The following is a 27,584-nucleotide window of genomic DNA, read 5'->3' on the forward strand; positions in this document are numbered from 1 at the left end:
CCATGCAGCCTTCCAAAGTCAGACCTCTCGCCTCATCACATGGCAATGTCTGTGTGATGCTGCCCTCTGCTGACACAACTGAAACTGCACTGCAGCTCCGTTCGGGACGGATTGCTAGATGCGGGCAATTGGACGAATGAATAGATTGGGGTTAATATATATTCTATTGTCATGTATTCTAAATTACTTTGCATCTCAATATGTGAAATGGATAAAACCATAACCCACTAATGCTTTAGGTGCAAACGTATAGTTCTGACCGGTAGGAAAAGAAATACAATAACGACACGGTGGACAAATTCCAAGCCTACGTCTAATTTCAGGATAATTAGTAATTGGATGAGTAAAAAAAAATATACCTAATAGATAAATTAGTGGAGAAAAAAGTGGAGAATAGGTTCATGTAAATAATCAAATCAGTTTGCAACATTTGATTTGTGAAATTAAAAAAGCAGTCATATGTTCTTAGTTATATAAAAATACATTTAGTTAATTAAACAGTCTCACTGGCGTCCCATGAGGATATGAGTTGCCATCCTGGGTCACCATCATATTTCAATGACACTTATGTTCCTCCCCTTATAGAACGCCGCCCACTGCCTCGGTAACAACTGGCTACAGAGCTTATTCAAGGAATTGCGAAAGAATCATATCTCCGCTGACTGCGTGAAAGCATCACAAATCTGCAGCTTATTCTGCTAGGGCATTTCAGATACTTTTTCGATTTTGTCCCAGTTAGATCGTGTATGAAGTGCGTGCCCAGATTATCAGACAGTGCAGTCTTTGCTTTATCGAGGAATACAGAGGTGAGTATGTAAAACTGTCTTTAGAGACGTTTATTATGTTCTCCACTTTGGTTTTCCCATCAAAGGAAGCAGATGAAATGTTGTTTTGTAAACTGATAGCTAAGCTAATGCTAATAAATGCGACGAAATTGACATTGGGGTTTTAGCTAACGTTCGCATTTTTCATGCTAATCAACCTTGAATTTGTAATGCAATCAGCTGTTAGCTCTGAAGCTAAATAGCTAACATTAGTTAACTCTAGTAAGCGGGATAGCTAGCTTCGTTTTTAACGAAACCCACCGACAACCCGGTAGCTAAGAAGGGGGATTTGACAGCGTCAAGACACAGACCAATTGTTGTTTGTGCTGCCTAGTTGCTTCGCACAATGGCACGAGTCAGAACTAAATAATTACCTAAATAAAATAAAGATTTCAGTCGGCTGTTAATATTCAAACAAAAAGCCCGTGTTGATCACAGCACATTCACTCTTTAAAAATTGTAATACAGCCAGGACCAAGCCTGGCGCTGTATAATATTTGGTAAAACAAACTAATCAAGTTAGCTGGCTAGATAACGTTAGTTAACTCAGCAAAAGCAAAGATAACGCGTTAGCTAGTTAGCCGTTGAAATACTGTAGTTTGCGTCTAACTTATTCATTCATTTAACTAAGATAAATGAAGTAGCTGATGAGCAAATCTATTGTGCTCATAATAACTAACTAGCCAAATAAAACGTTTTTTGAGTGATTTACAAACATCTGCATTTACCTATCAGTGTTTGGTCTGGCATGATATGCAGATACCCGGATTCCTGCAGGACCTTGGACCAGGTCTGAACTTTGTAGCTTAGCATTCAAAGAAACATTTAAGAAATGGAAAAAGGACAGTACAGTGTTGTAACTGAAGTATTGTACTTTGATAGCTAGTGTCATTGATTGCAAATGCATGTTGCTAAACTCATCATTTCTTTAAAGCTCCAAAGTGGACACAGACTAGATTTCCCATGCCAAAAATGCCAAGGGCTCTTCGCAGTTTTGCTCGCACTGTGATGTCACTTTCAATTTCTGAACGTCTCTCTGTGTCTCTGGCACAGCTGAGAGCAAGTGAACTCATGGTTGCTGGGGATAAGGCTTTCATTCACCTTTCAACTTCTCAGGGTTCTTACTTGTTTGTGTTATGTCGGCCTTGGTGTGTTGTGACAAAGAAAAGCTGTCCTCAGCCATTTTCTCCGGCTCCTTTCCCTGCTCTAGTATCCAGGGTGATAGAGAGAGAGCGGTGTATGTGAAAAACCATCGGTCATTCTCTGCAGGCAGCTAACCATAAATCTTTCCCCTGAGAATTTTACACCCACTTAACACTGAAAAGATATGCCCACTGGCAGTGAAGGTTCCCTTCTCCTTACGCTCCAGTGTTTGATCATTTTGGCCAATGAGCATGCTGTCCCTTTTGCAACTTGATGTTTTAACAGTTCTACACCCATTGCAATTTTTTGGCGCATACTTGACACCTTATGTTGAATTGTCCTGTAGCTGAATAACCTAGGTGAATTGATTGACTGCTTTGATTTGACACAGGATGGTCACATTAATCAGTCTTTTATTCATGCCCCAATTATCCTGTCCTCTGGCTCATTACCTGGTCTCACATAGAAATGGGCTGCAGCGTGAAGAGTGAGCCTTGACAACACTGTTTGATTTCTTTAGGGGCCAATGGAGACCACAGTTGTCTTAAGAGCAGGGGGCAGAGTGCTTTTGACTAGGCCTGGGAATGACATATACGGCCCAATAGGACACCTCATGCATTGTGACACTCACTAGTCAATGTGTTGCAATTCAGTCTTCCAGACGTGTTACTTAGCATAATGCCTGCGTTAGGAAGAAATTTGAGGGCCATGAGAAACTGCATTTTGGCCAGTTATGGAAATGAAAGAGTTGGTATCGTAAGCTGATATGATGGGGGGTGCTAATACTGTTGCAAATACTGGTTTTGTTGCAAAGACTGGCAAGCTGACAAGCTGGCGTATCTCTATGCGCTAGCATTACTAACTACAACAAAAAACGTATTGAAATTAATATTATGGTGTGTGTGTGTGTGTGTGTGCATACACACACACAAACACACACACTTCTCTACTTCTTACTAGGTCCCACAAATGGTGTTCTATGTAGGGCGTAGTGTGCGGTTTGGGACATCTCTCATCCTCTGTTCGTTATCCCTGTGGCTCTCCCATTGTGACGGCGTGACTGGCAGACTAAGCTGTCCCGACTCCCTGCTATTAGATGTACGTGGTACCAGCAGGCAAAGCGCGGACCCGTTTGAGTCACTCGCAACTGTTCTTGCCTGTTGTTACACGTACTGTTCTTAAAGGTACCGGAGAGCTATCGCAGTGAACTACTTAAAGACTTCATTATCCTCCTGTTTGAAGATTTCAAATGTGTTTTACACTCTGGTAAGCCTATGAGTCTGTATAAAGCTTTTGGGTTTAACAAGGGCTACCCTCGAAGCGCCAGAAGAGAAAGCTGTGGAATTATAATTCGGGGCGAATGTTCAATTTCTCTCTCCCTCTCCAGGTTGACTTTCAGGGGATTCTAAAGGCTTTTAAAGATGACCACCTCATGGAGCGATAGACTGCAGAACTATGCAGACCTGCCTGCCAACATGGATGGCCTGGCCATGAAGAAGTACCGCAGGGAGGCCTACCATAGGTATGTATGGCCAGGCGGACACTGTGTGTGGCATATTAATGCCCTCGGTAACAAACACTGTCAGGGTGCCATGTTTCCAGGCGTACTGTGCGTGGATGGTCACTGGGAGTGTTGACCTGGGGCAGGACAATACTGTGTTCAGTCTGGCGGTTTAGTGTCACCATTTCCCCCAGTCATTCGGCTACTTGAGATGATTCCAGCAGCGGTGTACTGTAGGATATGCCGAAACTGTACACCTCGCGCGGCATCGTGTTAGAAACCAACAAGACAATTCATTTGTCCATCAGGGCAATTATTGTATTTAAAAATGCTTGTTAGGCTATAGTTTGGTCGAATGTCTTTTGACTGTCAGCACGGTAGAGTAGAATATATTAAGGGAGTCAGTGTGTGCTAGTTTCTCTGGCACACATTTCTGAAGTCACCGGTTTTTTATTTAACACACTTCCTGCCTCAGGCGTCTCCCTCAGAGCTCCATGACCGTTTATACCAACTTCCTGTTCAGGTGTGTGTGTCTATGTGTGTGTGTCCTAAATCAATAAATTAGCCCTCTAATTACTTCAGTATAGGCTAGATGTCCAGTAAAATGATGGGTTTCAATGTTTTGGCAGTCACTTACTTTAGTAGTTTGTAATGGGGACTCTAAAATAGATTAGCCCTAAACGACAGGGAAAAAAGCCTGAAGCCATTCATGCTGTGGTGAGCAAGGCTTTGATGGTGGCAGTAGCGGCGGGCGAGAATGCTAGCTCCACGTGAGTGAGATGAACTGTGGCTTGTTCAATGTTCAACCTCACGCGTGCCTGTCCACCTACAGTCACCTCAGAACATAATTGCCAACCCTGATAAAGAGGAGCAATGGAGTCTGTATGAAATGATTAAGACTGGTGATGAGCTACATTGCAATGGTCAAACATGTGGAGTATATGGTGGTCTTTATGATTGAAGAGACTCAACCAGAATCATTTTTCAATCTGAAAAATTCTAATTATTGATACGCTTGTTGTCTATACATTGCGCCCCTCCCATTGCTAGGATAGCATAGCGCTGAACCATTTTCTTAAAAAATAACTGATTAGATTGGAGAACAATGGTCCATTCTTCCACACAGATCCTTAAGATCATTTGGTCTGTTGAAATAGGCTGGGTGGCTAAAGTCCGGAGACCTGAGATGGCCATTGCAAAATGTTGATTTTGAGGTAAATTAACCATTTCTTTGTGGATTTTGATGTGTGCTTGAGGTCATTGACTTTCAGTAAGGTCCACTTATGGACAGGTTCAACCATATTGGCAGAGAGAACCTGATTTCTGTCCATCACTTTTTGGTACTGGATAGAGTGTGTGCGATTGTGTGTGCGATTGTGTGTGCACGCGTGTTTACGCATGTGTGAGCACTCGCTGTGCCCTCGTTGTAACCCCAGGGGAATTAATTCATATGGAAATTACACCAGCACAAGTCGTCACTCTGTCAAAGTAGGCTAGGTCTATCTGGGTCTCCTAACACTGGCCTGGGCTTACATTACAGGCTGTCAGTCAGTCTGTAATCCAAGCCCCTCACAAAAACGACTGCATTGAAATGCTGATCCCTCTATTTTTTTTTCTTTTTCTTCTCTCGATTTTGCCTAATGCTAAGGTAGAACATTGGTGGAAATCAATATATTTACTTCATGTAATTTCCTGTGGTCGTACATACAATCCCGTTTCCAAAAAAGTTGCGTAAAATGCAAATAAAAACAGAATGCATTGATGTACAAATCATTTATTCCTATATTTCTTTGAAAATAGTGCAAAGACCAAATATAAAATGTTACAAATGTTATTGTTTTTGCCGGACCGCGTAAGCGTTGGCGGCAAAGAAGAGTGAATGTCTCTTACTGAGTGCGTGATTGCCTGATTGACTACCCCTTCTTTAATAGTGTAGTGGTTAGAGATGTGGACTGCCAAGCAAGAGGGGCCAGGTTCAAGCCTTGTCATAGTCAAAACAAATTATGCATTAGGATATGTTCAGGATAGACCAAAACTTTGCTTGTTACATCCTTCAGTGGCTATATTATAGTAAGCCTAAAATAAAACTGTTTACGGTTATGTTGGGAATTGTTCTGGTGGTTTTTCAAAGTACGCATCTGTGGATGCCTTTTGAGGTAATATACGGTACATCACAACCCCATGTGCAGTAAAAGAGGAGGGTCTTCAACGATTCTCTCGTCTTTTCAGTTGACGGAAAAGTCAGTTATCGTCACCTGTATTGATAGTTATTGTATCAATGTCATTCATGAATGAAAGAAAAACAAACATTGTTGTGCCATGAAATGAAATAACTTTGGCAGTGTAAAGTTCAACTTCAGTCATGCTAGCAATGGCTCAATTCTTATGACTATTCCAATTAGTAAGTTAGTAGATACTAGTAAGTCTATCACTGGCTAATAAGCTGTTAAAACGGCCTGTGGAAAACAACCATAAAGTTCTTAGATGCTATTTGTGGGGGAGGTGAACTTAATGAGAAATGTTAGTCAGTTTAACACAATGCTTAATGGTGTGTAGCAACATTTTCAAACTTGGCGTGATGTTAATGTGTGACAAAATGATCTTATGTCAAGACACTATACCAACATTCGGCGTACGTATACCTTTGTGGCGTAGTAGTTAAAGACGTCAGAGGTCACCCAGGTTGGAATCCAGTGAGAGCAACAAAATGTAGCTAATCGACTGAACTAGGCTTATATGGTTCCTTTTACTATGGAGCCATGCTGTTGTAATACGTGCAGAATGTGGTTTGGCATTGTCTTGCTGAAATAAGCAAGGCCTTCCCTGAAAAAGATGTTGTCTGGGTGGGAGCATATATTGTGTATATATATGTTGTCTTTGTACAATTTTCTATAGAATATAGGGTTTAAATGATTTGGACATCATTGCATACTGTTTTTAGTTACATTTTATGTAGCATCCCAACTTTCTTTGGAAAAGGGGTTGTGCACAAGTTAGATTTTCCCTGGTATGTTTAATGTATTTCCTCATCTCACACTGGTTTGGCTCAGCTTTGCATTCTTTATTTGCATGTTGCTTATACTTAAAAAGAGTTCCCATTTTAATAATTCTATTTTTCTGTAGCCAATACCTAAGCGTGAGTCTATTAGTCGTCAGGCCTCTGTGTGAGAAAAAGTCAGGTAGTCTAAATTTAGGCTAGCATGGTAGTCAGGTCCAAGTGTTGTCTTTTCTGAGGCCCAGACATTGGGCCAAAATAGAGGCAGATTCCACTGAGATCTATGCAACCTCCCCCTTGGCCAATAGCGAGCAGTACAGTGTCCACAGTCTCGCACACTTAAAAAACATTTATGACTCACATTCACTTTAGCGCTAAAAGCCCCAGGAGGTCTTAGTCTATTTGCAGAACTATAGTCTGGGCTGGAGACACGCTGTTCGAACGTTGAACCTGTTCACAGGGAGACCATAACTAGGAGTGCTCCGGTAATATGCCCATTACTCCAGTTCCCGTTTTACTGTGACTACCTATAGAGAACACAGTAGGGCCTCCTGTGACCTGAACATGTTCCAGACCATTGTTATCACTAAGCCTTTCGGAGACCTTAACGGTAAGCTACAAATTAGCATGTTGTTAGAAGGCCTATCTAATACCTTCGTGCTGGCATTGTAATTGGACCAGGTAATAGGCTATGGCTAATTAACTGGCAGCAAATGTCTGTGTGCTATGGCCCACTAGCAGCAAATGGCTTTACAGCGTTCCCCTTATTCCATAGAGGGTTCGTACATCCTTGAAAATTCTGGAAATTGAATGTGGTATTTTCAACGTTGAGAAAGTGCTTTCATTTTTTTCAAATGAACGGCTTCAATGTGCTTTGACTTTAGACTAAATTTGCTTATCACTGTCATAGTAATTAGGCAATCCGATGTTATGAATTCACTTGTCCAGTCCTCTACATAGAATGACAGAATCTCTCAAAACAACAGTTTCGCTGTTATAACAATGAATCCATTGGGGCAAAGTTATAATTTTGTGTTTTTTTTCAGTGCAGAACATTTTACATGCAACGTTTAGTTTATCAAAGCTCCAAGAAAATGTGAAAAAAATATACAATGCATCTTAGAAGTGCTTGAATTTGTGTTTTGAGAAGCAGTACGAAACCTGTCCATAGCAGTGTAGGCTGGGCTTAGCCTTAGCTGCTGCTTTCACGCACACTTGATTTTTCTGGATGTCTTTGAGGGCTGGGAGCAAACGACAGCTCCCATCCAACAACAGTCCAGTGATAAACATCCACCACAAACAACAACAACAACAGAGAATGATGCAGAATGGCCACAATCGTTTTTGCAACAAGTCAGAAATTCAATGGCAAAGAAGCAAAGAGACTGGGCTCTTTTGTTTGTGAACTGGAGCTGGAATAGCATTACGGCAGCAGGCTAGGCCAGTGCCCAGGCTAGTACGCTTTGAATCCCCACACAGAATGCATCGTCGGTCTGCCATCGGGCAAAACTCACAATGGGAACTGGTTCAGTATGGATCTGCTGCAAGGTAATGTCAGAATATATTGGACTATTTGCTTATATCATAATACATGTCTACATTAACAGGGGAAAAGGAAAGTAGGTGGTTAGAGAGCCGAGGATTGTGAATTTGAGATGTATAATTTTTTTTCTTTGCAAAAAAAGAATGGGTTTGTAAAATTGTTACCGTTTAAGTACTATAATTACACATTGTTTAAATAGATTTTGTCCTTCTTACTATTTGTTTGAGATAAAAAAAAATCTCAGATTATATTGATTTGGGCTTAAAACTTTAACAAGACTGGGTTTTAGTGTTTTTTTATTAGTCGACTAATAATGCAATCCTAAAGGTGAAGTAACTTCTCTACAGAGAACATAAATAAAATGATCCTTTAATTCTTAATGATATGTCTAATTCCTTTGTATTCGTTTTTTTGTGGGTGTTTTATTGTATTTTTTTTTCAACAGTTAATTCAGCTCCTTAGCTAAACTAGGCATAGCTAACACAGTGGAGTCTAGAAGCAAATAGCTGCAGGACCAATCAGTCAGAGCTAGTTGCCTGGCCAGGTCTATCACTGGAGATGGCTGGATCAGAAAGTAATTCCTGTATGACACTACATGAACTTATATGTAATTGTGTCCAAACCTTTGACTGGTACTGTATGTCCCGGTACCATCCCTCCATTTTTATCAACAGTTGGGCTAACCGCTGCTATCCAGGAAATGTTTATGTGGGATGGATGCCAAGGGTGGCATTCACCTGGCACCAAACTGACTGTCGGGACAGTTACGACTACCTGAACTTAACTGATAACAAAAGTTTCAAAATTTGTTGCAAAACTTGTTGAATACCAACTGGGTCCTCCCATGACAGCACACCCTGTCAAATAACATGGGAGGCATTTTAAAAGGTTGAAAACCTCAGCTCAGACAGCATGTCTAAATCCCTACCACTCTAATTGACTTTAAGACTGGGTTGGGAACTCGCCTTTTAAGGCTAAACAGCAAAAAGAGCTTACCGACATGTGTCAGACGGTTTCTAATATCTTGAGGCCATGCAATTCAATGCTGGATGTTTATTCCCCTTTTAAACAAGACCCCATTCCAGCCATCACACAGTTGGCTAATACACGACTTCATCAACAGCAGGGATTCCTGCTGCTCATTACTCTGGTTCCTGTATCAGAAACCCTGACCCTGATCTCTATTTTCACCCTTCTAGAGTGTTCGTGAACCGAAGCCTGGCCATGGAGAAGATCAAGTGCTTTGGCTTCGATATGGACTACACTCTAGCAGGTAAGTGCACTGGAGGTAACAGCCTGCTGCCATCATCCTGAGGGTGAATGGGTGTTGGCTGCCTTGTTCCACACTCCCGATGCTTTACATTTACAAGTCAGATCTTGTTCTGTTGGCACCGCAACTAGTCGTCAGCTATATCGATTTTTCCTCTTCCTGTTTGTTGACAAAGCACACAGGGGCTCACATGTCACTCGATAAGCCCAGAGCAGGTTCACGGTGGGGGTAGGTTTCTGGGTTAGAAGGACAGGGGTTGTGTAGGTCCCTTTGGGTCCAGTGGTGATAGACAGAGGTGACCGAGTTCTTCAGGAACATTGTGCGTAGAACATCCTCAGAATCTCTGGAAACATTTCAGTGGTGCTGTAGTTTACAGGTACTGACCATTGCTAATTTGAGTGTTTCAACAACAGGCGTTGGTTGTGACGTGCATTACTAAGAAAAAATATCCATGCCCACTATGCACTACAATATTCTAGTGATGTAGGAGCGGTCAATTACTATTGTGACACATGGGCAGAATTCTCTGTTCAGTATTTGATTAGACTTTTTAGTAACATGAAACGGATTTACATAGAGTCCAGTGTCACTACAAATTGTAGGTGTTTGACCAATCGGGTGCTGACTAAGGCGTAATTTACCATTAACATAGCCCAAAACAACACTCATCTCCATAAAATTGCTCCAGCGCCTCTGCTCTCATGAACGCCGCTAAATGAATCTATAAATATTTGTGTGGGACTGACTTTGAATCTGACTTTGAGAGTTTGAAGGGATCACACAAACAAACACCCAGCTCAGATTTTATAGACGCTCAGCTGTTGACATAAGATGGCCCGTAACCAAATGGTAGTGTTTACATGACACCAGGGCTATCGGGTGGCTTTTGGAGGCCCTCCACTTGTGACTGCAAGGGATGATGCCCACTGTTGTCAGCCAGAGCAGGGACACATTAGACCCTGGCAACCACTGGGGGAAACGCTGGGGTGTGTCATCAGTTCGTCTTGTGGTTTAGATTGGACACAGACTCATGTTGTCAACCGCAGAGAAAGACCAATATCGATTTTATTATGAGGGAATTTGCAGGGTACCGGTGTCTGATTCGAGGTGTCTGATTGCTGATTTTAACGTTGATACTGTGGAAGATGTACTTGCAGAAGAACAAGAAATCGACAATGAAATTAACGTTCCTTAAATTGAGTAGTATTTTACGTACTGTACAGTATAAACAGGAACAGTACTGTATATTAAGTGCTAAGAAAATCCATTAAAGTTTTGTGCAAATCAAGAATAACGGTAAAGATCCTTCCAGCATCTCATTCCTGTAATGGAAGGACATCTATTTGATGTGTAATCTATAATGTACATTTAGAATTCAAATTGAAACCTTGCATCAGGATATGTATTCACAGTTATGTTTTAAATTTTTCCATGATCAGGAAAATGTTTTCTCAGTTGACAGGATGCTGCCCTAAAAACTCGGCCCCCCAGATTTTTTTCAACACCTCTAACCTCATGAACGGAGCTTTGGGGACAAAATATGTCATGAAATGGGCAGGTTATAACTTCGAAAAGCTACAATTAGATGGTGAGGCTGTGACCTTTTACATCGTTAAGTTTGAGCCTAACAATCTTAATTCTCTTCAGTGCACCACTTGAAGCATAATGACTCCCATTGCAGAATTTCGAATACGCTATACACAACAGATGTTGCAAATAAATACTCAGGGACTGCTGTACCACACCTATGGGTGTTCCACAAGGTATGAGTCCTGGGACGATCCCGTTATCAGTGTATATCAATGATGTTGCGGATGCTGCCGATAAATACCTCCTTTACTTTTATAAGACACTACCGTGTATTCAGCGGGCCCTTGTTTAGCTAACATCCAACACGCCTTCTCATTGACTTCCTTAAAACCCAAAAGACAGCATTTGAGTCTCCCCTCCACTTGTCTCAAACATCCTTGCCCTGAATGGGACTGGTTTGTAGTATGTCAGCACCTACAAATATCCTTGCTCTTCGGCTTCACGGCTCGCTTTCATTCAGTATCCACATTACCTGCCTTCAGTTTAAAGTTAAATCCAGAATTGGTTTCTTGTTCCACGGAGAGGAATCCTTCATACGCTTCTAAAAGTGTCAACGTGGTCTTTAGGCTTGCTGCTCGCAAGTTCCTCCAAGCTAACTGAAACCCATCAATTTGCCATCTGCTTTTTTACCTCTGCCCCTTCAACACTCATTACTATGACTCTTACACTCTTGTTAACTGGCCTTTCATACATGAGACCCACTGTGACCAAGCTTTCAAGTTCCTATTAGTCGAATGCCCCGTCTGTTCTAACTCAGTACTTAACGTCTGCTACTCCAATAGTATCGTGAACTCCTGAAGCCTTGTACTAAATTTGCTGCTGCCAATGTGTGAAACGAATTGCAGAAGTCCCTTCTGCTTGACAAGGTGCTATCTGATAAAAGCACCTGCTAAATCCTGTCCAACATTAATTGGTGAATTGGTTCTCAATTGACTTAGTTTCTTTAGCATAGTAACTTATTAGTGCTGGATGACCCTAGCATTTCAAAAACAACAGCCTGTCCCTTCAGGTAGAAATCTTGTTAGGGCCAGTGGTGTATTTTTAATACTGATTACTTTTTGTAATAATTGTATTTTATAAAAAAATATAGTACTTGTTTATCAAACCTCACTTCACTTGAGTAATTCTGTTTTCTAAAATGGTGTTTAAAGAAATCCACAATGTTGCTAAGAATTATTTATTTTATTCGTATTTGTCAAAAGTGTCAATCCCTTCGGACCTGACTTCATATCCAGCACAATAGATTTACTGGTGTAGGAACCAGTTAAAAGGTGAAGTTGTTTATGCTTATGCAATGGGTATACCTTCCATTTGGGACTAAAAAGTGAGCCTGCTGGGCTGTAAAGCTGTCATCAAGTAAGCTACATTTGCAGAGGTGATGGTAATGGATCCTCAAATAGTGTGTGTGTGCGTGTGTGTTTGATAGAGAGAAATAAGAGAGTGATAAACAAAAACATTTGTTTACAGGAGTGTTGGGCACCCAATAAAAAACCTACTCTGCAAAGCCAAAGACATTTGCAAGAAACGTCAGCACTCTTCTTCTCTTTAACTCTACACACACACACACGGACACACTGGACTTTTTTCTGCCCTGTACAGTATTCTAACGTTTTGTCTCACTGTAGCATTCTCCCCTTTGCAGTGATATCATTCACTTTTCCAAAATAGTAGCTTCACTGACCTGTTCACAACTCCTTTTTGGGCATTAACTGCTCAAGGCTATATATGAGCCAATAGATGTTTTATTCTAGCAAAAGTTACGTGAGCCGCAGCTATTATCCAGATAGGAATCAGGAACAGTTGGGCTGATCTGTTGATGTTAAGAGGGTAATATTTTGGGGTTTAACTCCATTTGGGCCATTTATCTGTCCCACAAACATTTTGATAACATTGCTTGCATTATGATTGTTGTGTAAAATCTTTCTCAAAATGCAACATAAAATCGTATTTTAGTCTTTTTAATAGCTCATGTTAGAATGTACCGATTCAACATGTAAAGGCACAATAACCAGCTATGTTATCCACATTTCCGTGTGAAAGATGAGTGGGCATTTCAGAGTCCGAACCATCGAGGAGGCCGAGTGTGTGGTTAACGTGACCTATCCGCCCCCTCGCAAAATAAAATTATGAACTGCCTAACATTACTAAGTGGTGTCTTTGTGTTGCTGTCAATATGTAGGTGTATTATACTTAGTGCTATTTTTGGCTTAATGGAGACGGCCACGGTCCTGTACTATATCAAAGTAAGTGGATTCTGTTACAATGGCTCAGAGAGACCTTCTAAGTGGGGAACAGAGAATGGTCTGCTGTCCTGCTGTTAGTTAATTCGCCATTTGACCTGACATCACTGGCACTCGTTCTCACTCCCTTACGGGTTTACGTAGACTGTGAAGCTACATTGTGAAATGTGGCCCTACAGTGTACTGAGGCATGTTGGATTTCACTTTCAGATCAGGCCACAGTACAGACTTCTTTTTTTAATTTGAGGGTATTTTCACAGTTTAACGAGATGTTTTAGAGATTATAGCACGTTAGTTATCCCTCCCATTGGATATGTTTGTGAGTGCAGCATTTGACAGTGTGATTCATGAGAGCTGCTTGGATTCTTTGGAACAGCAGTCCAGTGGTTTTGCTCCTCACTTACAGACTGGAATGTGACACTGAGTAATTGTAAATCCATCCTCACCACAGTCACTCTAGGGGTCCCACAGGGCTTTGTTCTGGGGCCACTCCTGTTTACAAAATACATGTTGACACTTGGTATATTAATCCCAGGATTTGGAGTGAACTTATTTGTATGCTAATGACGTTTGTATATCAGGACAATGGGAACACCGTAACAACTAAATAGACTAACCGGAAGTGGAACCCAGACACAATCTAGAGATGGACACGTATCAACTGAAACTAAATTGCAGCAAAACAGAGCTACAAGACCAGATTCTCCCTTTCTTCCGAAGAACGACATAATTGAGGGCTTCATACGCTGCCAGTAGCCTTTACTCTAACCTCTCATTTGGAGCACACATCCACAACATCAAGAAAGTGTAATTATCCGTCCGTGTAACATGGCTGGATTATTGTTATCCACTGTGGATACTGAGATGCCTGTGCATGCCAATGTAACATCCTCCCGTTTTGCTATTCCTGAGTTTCCCTCAAGACCTACACACCCTTGTCAAAAATGCCAGGGTTTTGTAATGTAAAAGAACAAGACAAAGATAAATAACGTCAGAACTTTTTTCACTTTAATGTGACCTATAATGTGAACAATTCAATTGAAAAACAAACTGAAATCTTCGAGGGGGAAAATTAGAAAATAAAAACCTTACTATAACCTGGTTGCATAAGTGTGCTCACCCTCTTATAACTGGGGATGTGGCTGTGTTCAGAATTAACCAATCACATTCAAACTCATGTTAAATAGAAGTCATTACACACCTGCCATCATTTAAAGTGACTGATTAATCATAAAGTTCAGCTGTAGGGTTTTCCTGACATTTTCTTAGTTGCATCTCAGTGTAAAAGCCATGGTCCGCAGAGAGCTTCCAAAGCATCAGAGGGACCTCATTGTTGAAAGATATCAGTCAGGAGAAGGGTACAAAATAATTTCCAAAGCATTAGATATACCATGGAACACAGTGAACAGTCATCATCAGGTGGAAAAAATATACATTACCTAGAACTGGACATCCCTCAAAAATGTATGAAAAGACAAGAAAACTGGTCAGGGAGGCTTCCAAGAGGCCTACAGCAACAATAAAGGAACTGCAGGAATTTCTGGCAAGTACTGGCTGTGTGCTACATGTGACAACAATCTCCCGTATTCTTCATATGAATGGGCTATGGGGTAGGGTGGCAAGACAAGCCTTTTCTTACAAAGAAAAACATCCAAGCCTGGCTGAAGTTTGCAAAAACAAATATCAAGTCCCCCAAAAGCATGTGTGAAAATGTGTTATGGTCTGATGAAACCAAGGTTGAACTTTTTGGCCATAATTCCAAGGTATGTTTGGGACAAAAACAACACTGCACATCACCCAAAGAACACCAGGATAATGGATAATGGTGGCAGCATCATGCTTTGGGGCTGTTTTTCTTCAGCAGGAACTGGGGCCTTAGTCAGGGGGGAGGGAATTATGAACAGTTCCAAATACCAGGCAATTTTGGCACAAAACTTTCAGGTGTCCGTTAGAAAGCTGAAGATGAAGTTCACCTTTCAGCATGACAATGACCCAAAGCACACATCCAAATCCACAAAAGCATGGCTTCACCAGAAGAAAATATACATTTTGGAATGTCCCAGCCAGAGCCCAGACCTGAATCCAATTGAACGTCTGTGGGGTGATCTGAAGAGGGCTGTGCACAGGAGATGTCCTCACAATCTGACAGTTTTGGAGCTCTTTTGCAAAGAATTGTGGGCAAATATTGCTAATAGACTCCTAACCTAAAAGACTGAGTGCTGTAATAAAATCAAAAGGTGCTTCAACAAAGTATCAGTTTAAGGGTGTGCACACTTATGCAACCCGGTTATTGTGAGTTTAAAATTGTTTTCCCTCAAAGATTTCAGTTTGTTTTTCAATTGAATTGTTCACATTATAGGTCACATTAAAGGTGGAAAAAGTTCTGACATTATTTATCTGTCTCATTCTTTTACATCACAAGAACCTGGCATTTTAACATGGGTGTGTCGACTTCTTATATCCACTGTATATGTTTGGGAAACGGTGTATTTCGGTTTTTATTTTGTTATGTGCTTTATTTAAGCCGTCCCAATGTCACAGCCGGGGGCACTGGGGAGAACGAGTGAGATATCGGCTCATCGCCGGAGTGGAGATAGGTGACGGATGGGAAAATACTCTCAAAATAGGTTTCTCTGTAGCGGCGATAGAGCTTATGGGAACGGAGGAGGGGACCGGGGGAGGGATGAGGAGATTAGTGGAGGGGTGAATTGGGAAGCTATTTGTATGGAGGAATCTGGCTCGGGACTGTGTGAATCTTCAGCAATGGGCACACTGCCCTCGCCTCCTGTGTTCTCCTAGGTAGCTAGGGACATTAAGTCACCACAGGGGATTTGAACCCATGAGCGAGGGGGAGAGAGAGAAAACACAATAAAACAACCAAAAAAATATCCTAAGGAGAATGCTTCTGTAGTTTTTTTACACACACATCTCTGTTGGTCTGTCACATACTCCGTGGGACGCAGATGTTTGCCTGTCGCTCCCACGTCAGAGGCCTCAATGCTAGCTCGCCTAACCTGGCACCGTCCTCCCTCTAAGCATTCAGCCAAGTCCTCCCCTTTAGCTTCGCGGCCGGTCTGGGCCTAATGTGAACCCATGCAGTAAACATGGTTTGTATGAATACCTTCTGTGACATCACCTTCTTCTAGTCTCAGTTAACGTTGCTACCCGCAGATGTCCGTGATAGCCCCCCCCCCCTTCCAGGCATGGACACTATCTCCCCTGCGTTGCCCCCTCTCCCTGGCTCTGTGCTTGTGGTTCATCAGACACCACATGTTGAAGAAAACAACTGGGAAGGACCACATATGGACTCTTGGATTCGTTCACTGACGACCTATTCTGATGCTCCATTCTCCAAGTGTTTTCCGTCACGTGTTCTAATGGACAGGGCCCCGGAGATTTGTCCGGCTGACTGTGAATGCTTGTTTGCCTGGTCTGTCTGTTGAATGTCACCAGTGTCCTTCATTAGAAGTCAGGCTTTTGAGCCGCAGATCCTGTTTCTCCACAGATTAGCTCATCGGGTGTGTGGTTACGATGGGGAGAGAAGGTAGCCTCTGTTGTTTGAGGCACTATGATGGCCTGGGCTATTTCTGCGCTACCTGTTGCATGTTGAATCAAGGTGTCATGACGTGAACATTTGAGGTTTCAGCCTGGGTGTCTGTGCACTTCGTGACAACTGCTGATGTAGAAAGGGCTTTATAAATAGAATTTTAGGAACGTTGCGATAACTTCCTGTTTTTTTTTTTTAGTAGAGTTCATTTGTTTGAGGATTTCCGGAATAATCCATTCAAACCGCAATTAGACTTGGTTCCTGCTCTGTTTTCTACGTATGGTTGTTGACACCATTGTAATTAGTTGAGGTGGGCGCAGCCGATATGCTTGTGTTAAATGCCAACCTGTCTGTCTTTTTTTTTTTGTTGTTGCCCTTTTTCCATTTGAAGTGTACAAGTCTCCTGAATATGAGTCCCTGGGCTTTGAGCTAACTGTGGAGCGGCTTGTGCACATCGGATACCCCCAGGAGCTGCTTAGTTTCGTCTACGACCCGGCTTTCCCTACAAGGTGACTGACACACACACACACACACACACACACACACACACACACAATCAGCAGATGACCGTCAATCACACAGTGTTGCTTCCACGATGATGACATCGATGCTATGTATGCGCCTACACGTAGGGTTTTCTAAACTGTTCTCAGTTGTAGCTAGGTTCTTTTCTTGGTTAATACCTTTTGTATCTTTCATAGGTTGTGTATAAGCCATTTGTAGACGTAATACATTTGACCACAATGTCGTTCTTAATTGGCTTGCCTGGTAAGTTCTGATTTTAACATTTTGTATTAATAATATAATTGTATTTCTTCAGGGGCCTGGTGTTTGACACCATGTACGGGAACCTGTTGAAAGTGGATGCATATGGCAACATCTTGGTGTGTGTCCATGGCTTTAATTTCCTGCGAGGGTAAGTAGTGAGCTAGTTTTGTCCTGACCTTATCGCCACTACCCCTCAACATAATAATTGACCTGTAGATTAGATCCCTGTCTCCCTGCCAAGAAAGGCTCCTGACCTTGCATTTCTTTTCTTTTTTGGGCTTCTTCCAGACCTGAAATTCGGGAGCTGTACCCGAACAAGTTCATCCAACGCGACGACACCGAGCGCTTCTATATCCTCAACACTCTGTTCAACCTGCCAGGTAGAAGGAGGAGAGGTTCTGTCCATGACTGACCCCCTAAATCATTTAAAAATGTTTTTATCTCCACCTAGATTCAACTTTAATTCAAAAGAGGGACAAACCCAGACATGCCCTCCTTTTTGTCTGAGCACTGTTTGAGGCAAGGCCATCGAGTTCAACTCAACTTTGCTGACGCTCGAATGATTTTTACAGTACTGTTGCACTCTTGTTCTCCACAGAGACCTACCTCTTTGCCTGCCTCGTGGACTTCTTCTCAAACTGTGACAGATATGCGAGGTAAGGAAGCCTTAGCCACAGTGCCGGTTTTATTTGGCCTGTGTGTTTTACAGCCTGAGACACCAACACATTCCTGGATGTGACATGACAACAGTGATAAGCTAATCAGGCATCATGGCAACAGTGGAGTTCCATATCTCAGGCTCAAAATGTCTTCCAGTAAGGCAAGACTGTAGGTCAATAGGCCAATGGTTGAACAATATGACAAACTCACTATAGTTTGTCACGTTTTACTGATACTCATCCCAATTATGTATTGTTCTTCTATACTAATCATTCCATGAATGCATGTCATAACTTAATTCTAATTTCCATGCCTTACTATTTTATTATGAATCAATCTGTAATGACTAATCATCGATTGTCAACCTAGAACAATGTAATATCATTAAGTCTCTCTTCTTGATCTGTAATCCTTTAGGAAGAGTTGTTTTAATTAATTCTGTGTGTGATGATGTGATCTGAAATGGAATGGCTGCATGTCTTCTCCTCTGAAACCAGTTGTTGGTCTTTTAGGGGGAGATTGCTTTCCTGTTTGGCTGGAAACCACCTCAAACAAGGGAAGACTATCCCATTTAAAAGCAAAACCAAAACCAAAAAAAACAAATGTAGTAAAACGTGGCTGCTACCGTGTAAAAGCAAAGCTCTCTGTCTCGCCTTGGCCTGTCCACTGGCTCTGTGTGTCCCTCCCCTCCCCCCTTACATCCAGCTGTGAGACGGGCTTTAAAGACGGCGACCTCTTCATGTCCTTCAAGAGCATGTTCCAGGACATCCGCGACGCCGTCGACTGGGTCCACTTCAAGGTAGTCAAGCTCAGTCCTTAACTGGCTGTAGCCAGCAAGAGTCAGGCAGAACACTCAGAGATGAATGGAGCAATATGTCCGATGATGACGATGATGATGATTCTTGAAGTGAGAATATATGTATCATAGTGGTAATGTGTTGACTGCTAGTGCATGAAGGCATGTTAGTATAACATGACACTACATCAACTTTTATTTCTTTCATCCCATTAACCGGTGCCTTTGACTTCCAGGGCACCTTGAAGCAAAAGACAGTAGAGAACCTTGAGAAGTATGTAGTGCGAGATGTAAGTACACGCGGTTAACTCCTCGTCCACCTCACGTAGCAATAATCATCTGCCTCGACGCGTTGGATAATGTACAGCGAGTCTCTTTACGCAATGGATAACGAGCAGCATGTTGTGTTGTCTTCTGCCTAGGCAAAGTTGCCTCTCCTCCTGAGCAGAATGAACGAAGTAGCCAAGGTGTTCTTGGCCACCAACAGTGACTACAAATACACCCACGTGAGTATGCACTATTGATCCCGTCGCGTCTGTGTGCGTCCGTCCCTCCATTTGTGAGTGTACACCGGGCAGCGTCTGTGTGCTGAACATCTCAAGCCTAGGCATGCTGTTTTATCATGCCAAACTAGGGCATAACTAACTACCACTCTCCTAATCATCAAGACATCAAGACATGCGTAGCATTTTGCAGTTGTTTGACTGATTGTCTAGAAAACATTGTGTTTTGAGGGTATACTCAGTACTGTATCTATTAGCCAAATATAGTGGTAAATACTCGAACCAAATTGAAATGTGGAACTTTCTTTCAGAAAATTATGACCTACCTGTTTGACTTCCCACACGGCCCAAAGGTAAGCGTTTTTATGTGAATGTTCAATGTTCATGCACTATTCCTTCCGCAGACACGTGGCGCGTTAGACATGTTGTTGAATGACGGAGATGAACATTAACTGTGTGTGTGGTGGCGTTTCAGCATGGCACTCCCCACCGGCCGTGGCAGTCCTACTTCGACCTGATTCTGGTGGATGCCAGGAAGCCTCTGTTCTTCGGTGAGGGAACGGTGCTCAGACAGGTCGACACAGTAAGTGAACATTGTGTGTTGTATGCTCACAGGCACGGAACTGGTTCTGGCTGGTATTTTTGGCAGGTGTTTTTTACCCACATTTCCAAGGTGTAGTAATTGGCACCATCCGTCGGCATGGCACAGATGTGTAATCGTTTGTGGTGGTTTGTTTGGTCTATCAGACAACCGGGAGGCTGAAGATCGGGACATATACTGGACCCCTGCAGCATGGCATTGTGTATTCCGGAGGTAAGATGAAACACTACACAACGCCAAACTTGCCTTCTGAAATGCTACACACGAATAGAGACACTAAACATCCCCAAACTCACCCTTAGAATCTCTACACAGGAACATAGAGACACTACACGGCAGTAAACTGACCCTTAAACGCTACACAGCATTATGGTGACTGTACGCTCCTCCAAAAGTGACCCTTAAACTGTACGCAGGAATATAGAGACACTACAAGCCACCAAACTCACCCTGAGAAACTATGCATGAAAATACAGACACTAAACACCACAAACGACGCTCAGCATTAATCAGAAACATTCAGCAAACATTTTTACCAATTTAAAGACAGTTGATTTATCTAGGGTTAGACCTCACACAGCCACTGTTCTGTAGGCATCCTTAAAAAACACAATTATTGTGTAAATGTGTGTGACAACTCAGCCTACTGTAACATGTCCTCACCCCCCCCCCCCCCCCCCCCCCACCACCCTGGCAGGTTCTTCAGACATAGTGTGTGATCTGCTCGGCGCCAAGGGGAAGGACATTGTCTACATCGGCGACCACATCTTCGGGGACATCCTCAAGTCCAAGAAACGCCAAGGTTGGAGGACCTTCCTGGTCATTCCCGAGCTGGCTCAGGAGCTACACGTCTGGACCGACAAGAGCTGTGAGTCACAAACACACACACTCGCACCCCCTGGACAGCAGTGTTGAACACCCACGCACCTGGGTTCAAAGAGGTGTGAATTTTGACTGTTAAATGCAGATGTTCTTTACATCTTTTGGGACAACTGTGTCCCGAATCAAGCATTTTCAGCTATGTTCCAAATACCGTTCAAACAAATCCTTTCAAATAAGTTGTTTCTGATGTCGTATGGAGCTGGGTTGAAATGTTCTCTCTACTACTGGCTGTAACCAAATGGATTTTTAAAGTAAATACACTGCATAGTATTGGTAAACAGTCTGGGTTAACACACACACACAGCCATTATTATGATGTAAAGGCCTCTCTGTTACTATCTGAAATGAGGGCTAAGGAGAGGGGGTATGACACAAAGTTGAAGGGGATGAGACATTGGGTTTAGATTGGAACAGCAGTATGTAGAGGGACATCATAATGGAGGCACACCCGGGCCTTTTTATTTATTTATTTTTCCTTTGCAGATCAGTCATTAATGTCAACCTAGTCAATAGTGAATACTGTCATCAATAATGTCAACCTAGTCAATAGTGAATACTGTCATCAATAATGTCAACCTAGTCAATAGTGAATACTGTCATCAATAATGTCAACCTAGTCAATAGTGAATACTGTCATTAATAATGTCAAACTAGTCAATAGTGAATACTGTCATCAATAATGTCAACCTAGTCAATAGTGAATACTGTCATCAATAATGTCAACCTAGTCAATAGTGAATACTGTCATCAATAATGTCAACCTAGTCAATAGTGAATACTGTCATCAATAATGTCAACCTAGTCAATAGTGAATACTGTCATCAATAATGTCAACCTAGTCAATAGTGAATACTGTCATTAATAATGTCAACCTAGTCAATAGTGAATACTGTCATTAATAATGTCAACCTAGTCAATAGTGAATACTGTCATTAATAATGTCAACCTAGTCAATAGTGAATACTGTCATTAATAATGTCAACCAAGTCAGTGGTAAATACTGTCATTAATAATGTCAACCTAGTCAATAGTGAATACTGTCATTAATAATGTCAACCAAGTCAGTGGTAAATACTGTCATTAATAGCATCATTTCTGCACTGCTTCTTTTTCCCATTTTATTATTAGTTTTTCTTCTAATGCATCATTTCTCATTAATTCACGCAAAAAAGACAGACACACACAATAATATGTAAGTGGTGCGTCGTCCCTTGTTTTTATATCTGTGAGCTGTGAGGGTCCACTCTCCAGGAAAACCACAAAACAGTCGGCACGTGTGTGGTGCACCAGTCTCCAGTGAGACTGTAACAATGTGTGCAGTTGGGAATCCAGTGCATTTGTCTGACTGACACTCGACAACCTCTCCGGACCTGGAAAGCACCACATGTTCTTGGTCTGGTCATTGTGGTATTTGTTCAGCACCGATCCCATTTCCGGGTTATGTACACATGTACCTCGGGAATGTACATTGTGGATTGTGGCCAGACGCACAACTGTACCTGTCTTAGGTTGTCCAGATATCGCAGTTGGGATCTTACCCGTCACTGGCCAACCAGCCCTCTTCACTGGCCACACTTCAGGTCACGCATCGGGGAGGATTGGAGGCTGTAATATATGCTGCGAGAGTTCTTCTCAAGCAGCCTGTAGCAACAGCAGTTTTATCGTGTGTCACAATTAAAACCAGGTGCGCCACCCACATGCCTCAGCATCCGAAATCCCCCAGAGCGCAAGCCAAAACCGCCACCGGGCGAACCAAAAACCTGGAGTGCAACAGAAAAAAGCCGGTTCAGACACGCCTGTATTGTGAAAAGATTCGAGTGAAAAGGGGATTAATCCTTAGCTTTTATTCACAGAAACACACATTAGCACATGCATACATTCATACATACCAGTAAACACATATACTTATATACACACTGTTTTTATTGTAGTCATTAATTAGTTCCACCCATCCCACACGGGCCTTCTTCCCTCTTCTGTTCCCAGCGTTATTCGAGGAACTGCAGGGCCTGGATATTTTCCTGGCCGAGCTCTATAAGTGAGTAGTCCCTACAATGCCCTCCTGCTCACCTCTTGTGTGTGTGTGTGTGTGTGTGTGTGTGTGTGTGTGTGTGTGTGTGTGTGTGTGTGTGTGTGTGTGTGTGTGTGTGTGTGTGTGTGTGTGTGTGTGTGTGTGTGTGTGTGTGTGTGTGTGTGTGTGTGTGTGTGTGTGTGTGTGTGTGTGTGTGTGTGTGTGTGTGTGTGTGTGTGTGTGTGTGTGTGTGTGTGTGTGTGTGTGTCACATGGTTAGACACGGTCTTAGACATAGAAAACATGTGTTCTTTGGGTCAAACCGTGTGGGTTGTCCCCGTTGGTCTGATAACTGGGTTCGCAGAGAGGTTACTATTTATAAAGTGGCAGAAGTTCCTATCCAGACCCGCCCCCTTCCTGAATACTGTTCCTCATAGTGTCTCTCTCTCTTCCCGGCTTTCAATTAATAAGTGGCTCACTTTCTCTCATCCTCTCTCCATTCGCTCCATGTCTCTCTCTAATTGTGCCACAACCCGGTTGTAACTTAATGCCTTTGTCCAACCCTTCATTGTTACGTCCTGCTGTGTCTTCAGTACCATCTTGTTTTTGTACTCCAGGCATCTGGACAGCAGTAGTAATGAGAGGCCAGACATCAGTGCTATCCAGAGGAGGGTCAAGGTACAAATTCTCCACACTTCCATGGCAACAGAAAGACAGTAGTCAGAGCAAGAGCGCATCAATATAAATGTCAGTTTACACAGACCTGTGGGCCACAGCCAATCAGAGCTTCAGTAGGGCAAATATGCAAATATGCCATGTGCCACACGGGCCAATCCAGTCACTGAATTGTCTATTGACAGGCAGTAGATTAAGCGTGAATATAGATGCTAAGGTAGAGCGTTTGTCCAACAAAATTCCCCTGAGTATTTTCCCACAAATGTTAGGTATCACAGGAGTCCAGATGAAACCGCTATTCTGGTTGGCTCCCTCACTAGTGCACAGCAACCTACAGTACGCAACAACATCATCCAGCCCGAGTGATTAGACAGAATTTACAAAGAAAACTCTTCTAAGGTTTTCATCTAGCTGTCAAATTTTGCTGCCAACAAATATGTTCTCATAGAGTGGAACACTTTACCAACCAAGGCGCCCTTTTCATAGACGCCCGTAAATTTGATTGACACTAACTGTGGATGACTGTGGATAAATAAGTTCAGTATAAAGGAGCTAGACAGTAATTTTCTGATTATAAATAGCTGACTTGATAGCCATGGGGACAACAAAAGCTTTGCATTGCGTTTCAACGTTTTGTCAAGTACTTTGATCGCGAGGAAACAATTTCCATTGTTGTCCAAACGGGGCGCCTTCATTGTCTGCTTCTACCCAACAGAAAGTGACCCATGACATGGACATGTGCTATGGGATGATGGGCAGCCTGTTCCGCTCCGGCTCCAGACAGACTCTGTTTGCCTCCCAGGTGATGCGCTACGCCGACCTGTACGCTGCCTCCTTCATCAACCTCCTGTATTACCCATTCAGCTACCTGTTCAGGGCCGCGCACGTTCTGGTGAGCCGCCTTGACTGACCTCAAAGTGTGTTTGATTGGGCCGGGCACAAACTGGTCGAACTGGTTTTCACCCACATCCAGTTCCATAATGAACCCCCCCACTCCCCTCCTAGATGCCCCACGAGTCGACGGTGGAGCACGCCCACGTGGACACGGACACGGAGTCGCCGCTGGCGACGCGCAACCGACACTGCAACGACTGCAAAGACCTGGAGTGTGGCTTCAACAAGAACCGTAGCCAGCTGACCCGGTCCCTCAGCGAGGTTAAACCGCCCAACATGTTCCCCCCGACACCCCTGGAGATCACCCACTGCCACGATGAAGACGACGACGAGGAAGAGGAGGAGGAGTAGACGCAGAGACGAAGGAGGTGTGACAGCCTGAACCTAGACAGGCTTGATTCCTGCCGAGTAGGAGAGTGGAACTGAAAAACAGGCTTGATTCCTTCCCATATTTCCCTAAGGGAGTTTAGATTGTATCTTAAGAGAGGTTATGGGGTATGATGTACTCTATAGTCCATGTTGGAGTCAATGTTGGACTTTTAGGGGGGGTGGGGGGGTTGAATGGAAATTGTATTGGAGATTTATAGAGAGAGAAATGTTATTACTTTTTTACTACAGATGTATGAGGAGATTTTATGAATTGTTGAACTGTGTGAGTGACTACAGTAATGGTTGCTTCTCAGTTCTCAAATCACTGCCACCCTGCCCCTAAAAGCTTTTTAATAGTTCTGTTTTTCTATACATTTTTATGACGACTTGAGAAAAGGTTGACTTGGAGTCTTTTTCTTTTTTTTTTACAGGTTATCATGTTGTAGCAAAAGGCGTAAATACAAAACAGCAGATATCACACTTTTCCTAACATTGACATTACCCAGTATCTGGTCGAAGATAATATTTTATTCTATCCCATTCTTCTTCTGTTTAGTGTGTTAACATCACAATGTAGTTTGAATTGAAGAAATTATACGGTTGTTCTGTTTCTAACCATACAGTACAGAAGCAGATAAACTAGCATATCAAGCATCATGGGAATCAGTCATGGTCCAATTTGTTTGCGTTTTTCTTTTCTTCCTTTGTTCCTTTATTGTTTTGCTATTATAATTTTTCTAAAGAATAATTCCTTCCGCTGTGACTCTGAAAAGCACAGCCTGGCCAATCGATAGATAAGTTGTCGATATGACAAGTGGTGGTGACCGAGGTATCCATAACTGTACCAAAGCACAGCGTTGTCTATGTTTGGGTTGGACAAGGCACAAGTCCAGTTGTGGGGAAACCAATTGTTTATTTTGAGTTGATAGGAAATGTACCTATTGTAGGTATGGATCACATCATGTAGACCTGGATTCTCTGCGGCTAATTTCAACTGAACTTTTTTTGAAATCCCGGAGCTGTGTTTCTAGGCAACTGTGCATACTGGCTACAATATGCTGTATCCATACAGATGAGCTCCATGGCAATTGTGAAATAGGCCTAATGCTACAGCATATGTTAGCTATATAAGCTAAGGAGAGGCTTTGTTTTACTGTTATCATACTAGATAATGCTGTTAAAGTAACTTACCGTGCAAAATCCTTTATTTTACTTTAGACCTCTCCTGTATATGTGTGAGACATTGAGAACTGCAACTTGGTTACACACTGTGCAGCTGATATGCCGTGTCTTTTCTTTCCTTTTTGGTACACAACTTTAAGTTGTTTGTTTTCTGGGTTGTGAGAGAGATGGTATAGTTATATCCATCATCCTATTCACCTCCACCGAACTGTTCTATTCAGTGTTTCTCTAGAACAACATTTGGGTTTTTCTCTTTCCACCTGGTAGAGAATCACTCTTTCCTAGTGCCCAGGAGAGGATGAAGAATAGAATTGTTTCGTCCCTCCAGGACCGGATTTGAGTGTTTTAGTGCAGTATGTAATAGGACCAGACCTGTGTTCAAAGACAATTCATGCGATAGGTGGAGAGTGTTCATCCTATCCCAAGCTTCCTCAAGCCCCAATAAAGTATGTAAGTGTTCCCAACTGTAATCCTCAAGTAACCCTAACAGTACAGATTCTTACTGTAATCCCAGACAAGTACAACTTGTCGATTAATCACTTGAAACAGGTATGTCCCGGGGCTTCACTTGAAACAGGTATGTCCCGGGGCTTCACTTGAAACAGGTATGTCCCGGGGCTTCACTTGAAACAGGTATGTCCCGGGGCTTCACTTGAAACAGGTATCTCCCGGGGCTTCACTTGAAACAGGTATGTCCCGGGGCTTCACTTGAAACAGGTATGTCCCGGGGCTTCACTTGAAACAGGTATGTCCCGGGGCTTCACTTGAAACAGGTATGTCCCGGGGCTTCACTTGAAACAGGTATGTCCTGGGGCAAGAACAATCGTGCTGTAGGGGATCCTTTAGGGCTGCAGTTGTAAAACACTGAAATATGTGAAATATATCTGATATAGTATTTGAACCTGTGTTCGATTCAGGTCTAATAAGAATGAGTGGCAATTTATAATAATAAAAAGACATTTGTGAAACTTTCAGGTCACGTGGGTTGTGGTAACTTGAGAATGCATGGGTGCCAGACATGAGGAAACAACTCTTCATCAAGAGGATGACTATGTCTGACAGCCCCAGAAAGGATAGAGAGCCTGGGGCAATAGACACTGGCTGGCCTCCTGTCCGGCTGGAATAGACTTGTGGTAGCAGGCCTGCAATGTATGGAATTCCCATGTGTCTTCAAGGTATGTTCCCGACTTCTGTCGCTCTGCTCCACTTTAACCAACAAGTTCTTGGAAACTAGAAAATTACCTCCACAAACCTGATTGTAAGCAGCATATAGGACAGGTCAAAACGTTTTGAGGACTGTCAGCAGTATCAGATGTTAATGCTGTGTACAGTGTGGTTATCCCTGTTTTTTGATGGTAGTGTTGCTTGTTGTTTGGGCCAATAGTGGGTGTCTGTGCAGCCTGGTTGTTTGTGTCTTGGTTCAATTAGGGATCTTTATAACAATTTTATCCAGAGTAGTCTGTGATTTAAAGAGAAACTGTAGAATGGACAAGTATATATATTTTTTATTCAGTTTTTTTTTTTTTTTTTTTTAAAGAACTCGCAAAAGGCAGCTGTGTTCCTCATATTGGGCATTTTTTTTCAAATTTTT

The 27,584-nt window shown here is 42.5% G+C and overlaps 1 protein-coding gene across 3 annotated transcripts; it reads left to right on the plus strand.

Moving 5' to 3' along the window:
- Positions 1–608: 608 nt before the first annotated feature.
- Positions 609–27,584, plus strand: nt5c2b (5'-nucleotidase, cytosolic IIb). 3 transcript variants are annotated; one of them, XR_004576146.1, is made up of 19 exons: positions 609–806; positions 3,355–3,489; positions 9,206–9,279; positions 17,045–17,162; positions 17,474–17,569; positions 17,710–17,801; positions 18,020–18,077; positions 18,787–18,880; positions 19,114–19,167; positions 19,300–19,383; positions 19,692–19,733; positions 19,856–19,963; positions 20,128–20,194; positions 20,679–20,849; positions 22,850–22,901; positions 23,491–23,551; positions 24,264–24,440; positions 24,554–26,738; positions 26,795–27,584. XR_004576146.1 is itself a non-coding variant. In XM_010872914.5 (18 exons), the coding sequence occupies exons 2-18, from the start codon at positions 3,389–3,391 to the stop codon at positions 24,791–24,793; spliced, it is 1,689 nt and encodes a 562-aa protein (XP_010871216.1). In that variant the 5' UTR covers positions 609–806; positions 3,355–3,388; the 3' UTR covers positions 24,794–27,584. The 3 variants fall into 3 exon arrangements, 2 of the variants coding, with proteins under 2 accessions (XP_010871216.1, XP_034150102.1); XM_010872914.5 differs by having other exon boundaries at positions 24,554–27,584; XM_034294211.1 differs by lacking the exons at positions 609–806; positions 3,355–3,489; positions 9,206–9,279; positions 17,045–17,162; positions 17,474–17,569 and having other exon boundaries at positions 17,715–17,801; positions 18,594–18,880; positions 24,554–27,584.

This window comes from Esox lucius, chromosome 9, assembly GCF_011004845.1.
Source record: "Esox lucius isolate fEsoLuc1 chromosome 9, fEsoLuc1.pri, whole genome shotgun sequence".
Taxonomy (NCBI): domain Eukaryota; kingdom Metazoa; phylum Chordata; class Actinopteri; order Esociformes; family Esocidae; genus Esox; species Esox lucius.